The sequence below is a fragment of the Salvelinus fontinalis genome, chromosome 26, assembly GCF_029448725.1.
Source record: "Salvelinus fontinalis isolate EN_2023a chromosome 26, ASM2944872v1, whole genome shotgun sequence".
Classification (NCBI taxonomy): Eukaryota; Metazoa; Chordata; class Actinopteri; order Salmoniformes; family Salmonidae; genus Salvelinus; species Salvelinus fontinalis.
In genome coordinates this window covers 29,608,905-29,613,638 of record NC_074690.1, presented here as the reverse complement: position 1 = coordinate 29,613,638, position 4,734 = coordinate 29,608,905, and the positions used below count along the sequence as shown (strand labels likewise).

The following is a 4,734-nucleotide window of genomic DNA, read 5'->3' as shown; positions in this document are numbered from 1 at the left end:
CCCCCCCCAAGAAATTTTTGGGAATTACTCACGGGCTTTTTTGGCTTCCGTGCCAGACGCGTTCCCTCATAGCTCCGGTTCCTCTCTCCGGTAGCCTCCGCTCTCCTCAGTGCCTCCACCTGTTCCCATGGGAGGCGATCCCTCCCAGCCAGGATCTCCTCCCAAGTGTAGCAACCCTTTCCATCCAAAACCTCGTCCCATGTCCATTGCTCCTTTCTCTCCTGTCCCTTACTCCGTTTCGTTTTCCCTTGCCGCTTGGTCTTAGCGAGGTGGGTGATTCTGTAACGGGTGTTGCTCTCCTCATCCTCGGACGAGGTGAGGAGAGAGGGATCCTCAGACCAAAACGCAGCTTGTGGGAAATAAGCCATCTTTATCATACAATATGATGGCAACACGAAACGAAACAAAACACTTTCAAACTACAAAACAAGAAAACGACGTTGAACGAAACCTGAACATAAACTTACATAACTAAACATAAACTTACGTACAGGAAACGGACGACATCGAAACGAAACGAAACAAACAAACGCTACAGTCCCATGTGGTACGAACGTACATACAGACATAGGAGACAATCACCCACAAACAAACAGTGAGAATGCCCTACCTAAATATGACTCTTAATTAGAGGCAAACGCAAACCACCTGCCTCTAATCAAGAGCCATACCAGGCAAACCAAAACCAACATAGAAACAGATAACATAGAATGCCCACCCAACCTCACGTCCTGACCAACTAACACACAAAAACTAACATAAATAGGTCAGGAACGTGACAAAAGTCATGTTAAACACTATTATTGCACACAGAGTGAGTCCATGCATCTTATTATGTGACGTGTTAAGTACATCTTTACTTCTGAATTAATTTCGTCTTGCCATAACAAAAGGTTTTAATACTTAATTAATTTGTAAACATTTCTAAAAACATAAATTCCACTTTGACATAATGGGGATCATGTATGTAGATCAGTGACACAAAATGTCAATTTAATACATTTTAAATTCAGGCCGTAATACATCAGAATGTGGAAAAAGTCAAGGGGTGTGAATACTTTCTGAAGGCACTCTACATAGCTACTTCAATTACCTCGTTCCCCGCACATCGACTCGGTACTGGTACTCTCTGTATATAACCATGTTATTTTTACTCGTTATTGTTATTCATTATTCATTGTGTATTTATACCTCATGTCACTTTTTATTTTGTATTTTTGTATCTTTAACTCTGTATTGTTCGTCTACCTATGTTTACAGAGCATGTGACGAGAAAATGTGATTTGATTTTAATCTAGGGTTAGGGTTGTGGTTAAAGCTAGGGTTAGGGTTGAACCAGGATGTGGACATGAATCTAGGGTTAGAGTTGGGGTTGAAGCTAGGGTTAGCGTGAACTGGAATGTGGACATAAAGCTAGGATTAGGGTTGTGGTTGAATTGTGAAAATAATGATTCCTCTCAGATTATTGGTAATACAAAGGAATCAGGAAGTGTTTGGGGCTTCCCCAAGCCTGACAATGTAGAAAGGCGACTTCCTTGTGTTAGTAATCTATTTCACATCAATAAAGGGTTGTGACATACGTCTCCTATAATTCAGACGGTTTGTCAGTGTCATGAGCTACAAGGCAGGTTGAGCACCTTCTCAGAAGATGTTGTACATTCAGATTCTGCGGCCTCCGCCTCTCAATAACAGGTACATTACTGTAGCATTGACATTATATAAACTAAAAAGGAATGACTGTAAAGCCTATCTTTGGTATTCAGCCAATATTTACTTTGATGTCTCACCTGTCAATAATAGGACATATTTGGTTATAATTCTGTAGATAATGATGTACTTCACTAGAAATTTGATATCAAACAAAGGTATGGGATCTCCACACATACTGTAGGATTGGCCACAAGCCACACGCAGAAAAAACATTCTGAGTTAATAATTATCCAACTGTACCACCTGACAGGTCGTATCTGCATACCAATGGCTCTGCTGGAGAGGTCAGTTCTAAGATGTGTGTGCAGCCAGTGAATACTCTGAAACGGACAACCTTATGTTAGGTCAACGGTATGACTATGTTTTTTCTCTCATTTCTTGCTTCAGAAGAGGGTCAGGTGAATTTGTGGTTTTATTTAATCAGATATTTTCTGTTTTATTAAGTTCTCATGTATTCCCGAAGCCAGTTTATTTTAGTGAGCTTTTCAGATGACTGAGATCATGACTATTAATCACGTTTGTCAGTGCTGTTTAGCTATGTACAGATTCTATGAGTATTATATATATAATTGTCCATACTGTTGCCTACTATTTCCATACTGTACTATTGACACACTTTTACTCCCACAGCCCCATATCGTCTATATTTAATTTAGGTCATTTGGCAGACTCTCTTATCCAGAGTGACATACAGTTGGTGCATTAAACTAAGGTAAGACGATATGGCCACCTAACCTAACATTACATTTATAAACATACTGTATGTATCTAAATAATGTTACATGTCTTACTTCAAATTCTCCTTATTTCACAATTCATGACACCAAGAGGAGAGGATGGGGAATGGGACAAATGTCAGCAATGCCATGTCTAAATCATACAGATATGCATTGCTGTCAATATACACTATTGTGCTCGTTGGAGGGACCATCAGCATGTCCCTCATGATCAACATCATCAAGTCCAACGTCCGCTCGGTGACCACTACAGCCGTTCTGAACCTGATTGTGGTCCACTTCGTCTTCCTCCTGACTGTGCCCTTCCGCCTTTATTTCTACGCGGCCGGCGAGTGGCATCTTGGTCCCAACTTCTGCAAGGTGGTCAGTGCCATGATCCACGCCCACATGTACTTAGCCTTCGTCTTCTATGTGATCATTCTGGTGATCCGCTACCTGAGTTTCTTCAGGAGGTTCAATCAGGTGGAGTTCTACAGGAGGCTTCACGCCCTGGGGGCCAGTGCTGCTGTCTGGGGCCTCATGCTCATTGTGGTGGTCCCTTTGACTGCTGTGAAGTATGGATCATCTACAGATAATAATACAACAACCAATGACAACCAGTGCTTCAATTTCGGAGGGATCTTTGACGAGAAACATACTGTGGCTGTGCTGAATTACATCCTCTGTGCTCTCATCATCGTGGTTACATTGGCCCTGGCCTGTTGCCAAGTGTGGATTTTGGGCTGTGTGTACAGAACTCACAGGGCGATGATCTTCTCTCAACAGGAGTTTTGGGCTCAGATCAAAAGTCTTTGCTTTATGCTGGTCATTATAGTATGCTTTGTTCCATACAATGTATTCAGGATTTACTATGTGAGTAATTATAATGTCAGTCTCCAAATGAAGAATGAGTTTGCCCTTGCTGTCACAACGTTCAGCTGCTTTGACATGTTGACTTTTATAGGGAGGGGGTCGTTCAGACCCTGTGATACATGTTGTGTATCATAAGAATAACATGAGAATCTACTTTTTCTTATGATAGTGTGATGTAAAGAATGTAACATAATATTAACATGAGAATAGGATTATATTTGCACCTTAATACCAAATTATAAGACTGTACAGTCTCTTTGATATACTTTCTTCACAGCAAACAATATCAGAAGTAACATTTACTTCCGTATATACAGTACCTCTTTCTAGCAGTTCCCTAAGTGGGATACGTCCTTCAGGTCAAATCAGAAAAGACATGAAAACAAATAGTGGAGCTGTGTTTAATGTTCTTGTTGTACAGTTCTGGAACATGATACAAAGTATTTACATACTCACACCACATGGATGGGTTTCTACAAATTAGCTAAACTGATTCTGATTTAACAGTCACCTACAATTTGGCATACTGTAACACATTGGCATAACAAACATACAGTGAATGATCAAATTTTGATAAACCATGCATTCTTTATCATCTTCTTACAACTACATTTTCAAGTGAATTATATGTTCGATTAAAATTTACTCTGCTTGTTCAGTGTTTCACATTTGCCTCCCTTTTGTGAAAACATTACCATATTAATTAGGAAGGAATAATATAGTAACAATTGATCTACATAAACTCAGCAAAAAAAAGAACCGTCCTCTCGCTGTCAACAGCGTTTATTTTCAGCAAACTTAACATGTGTAAATATTTATATGAACATTACAAGATTCAACAACTGATACATAAACTGAACAAGTTCCACAGACATGTGACTAACAGAAATTGAATAATGTGTCCCTGAATAAAGGGGGGGGTCAAAATCAAAAGTAACAGTATCTGGTGTGGCCACCAGCTGCATGAAGTACTGCAGTGCAATCTCCTCCTCATGGACTGCACCAGATTTGCCAGTTATTGCTGTGAGATTGCTCTTCCACCAAGGCACCTGCAAGTTCCCGGGCATTTCTGGGGGGAATGGCCTTAGCCCTCACCCTCCGATCCAACTGGTCCCAGACGTGCTCAATGGGATTGAGATCCTGGCTCTTTGCTGGCCATGGCAGAACTCTGACATGCCTGTCTTGCAGGAAATCACGCACAGAACGAGCAGTATGGCTGGTGGCATTGTCATGCTGGAGGGTCATGTCAGGATGAGCCTGCGGGAAGGGTACCACATGAGGGAGGAGGATGTCTTCCCTGTAACGCACAGCGTTGAGATTGCCTGTAATGACAACAAACTCAGTCCGATGATGCTATTACACACCGCTCCAGGCCATAAAGGACCCTCCACCTCCAAATCGATCCCCCTCCAGAGTACAGGCCTCGGTGTAACAT

At 41.3% G+C, this 4,734-nt stretch overlaps 1 protein-coding gene across 3 annotated transcripts; it reads left to right on the top strand.

Moving 5' to 3' along the window:
- The first annotated feature begins 382 nt into the window (after positions 1 to 382).
- On the top strand, positions 383 to 3,965 carry LOC129824076 (probable G-protein coupled receptor 141). Of its 3 annotated transcripts, XM_055883381.1 has the most exons (4): positions 383 to 1,692; positions 1,961 to 2,061; positions 2,341 to 2,422; positions 2,539 to 3,965. In XM_055883381.1, exon 4 carries the CDS (start codon positions 2,547 to 2,549, stop codon positions 3,432 to 3,434), a length of 888 nt encoding a protein of 295 aa, XP_055739356.1. In that variant the 5' UTR covers positions 383 to 1,692; positions 1,961 to 2,061; positions 2,341 to 2,422; positions 2,539 to 2,546; the 3' UTR covers positions 3,435 to 3,965. The 3 variants fall into 3 exon arrangements, with proteins under 3 accessions (XP_055739356.1, XP_055739357.1, XP_055739359.1); XM_055883382.1 differs by having other exon boundaries at positions 2,341 to 3,965; XM_055883384.1 differs by lacking the exon at positions 383 to 1,692 and having other exon boundaries at positions 1,711 to 2,061.
- Positions 3,966 to 4,734: the final 769 nt, after the last annotated feature.

What these genes read in the sequence shown, in the direction of transcription:
- LOC129824076 (XM_055883381.1), top strand. Translation starts at nt 2,547, where the DNA reads ATGGGGAATGGGACAAATGTCAGCAATGCCATGTCTAAATCATACAGA.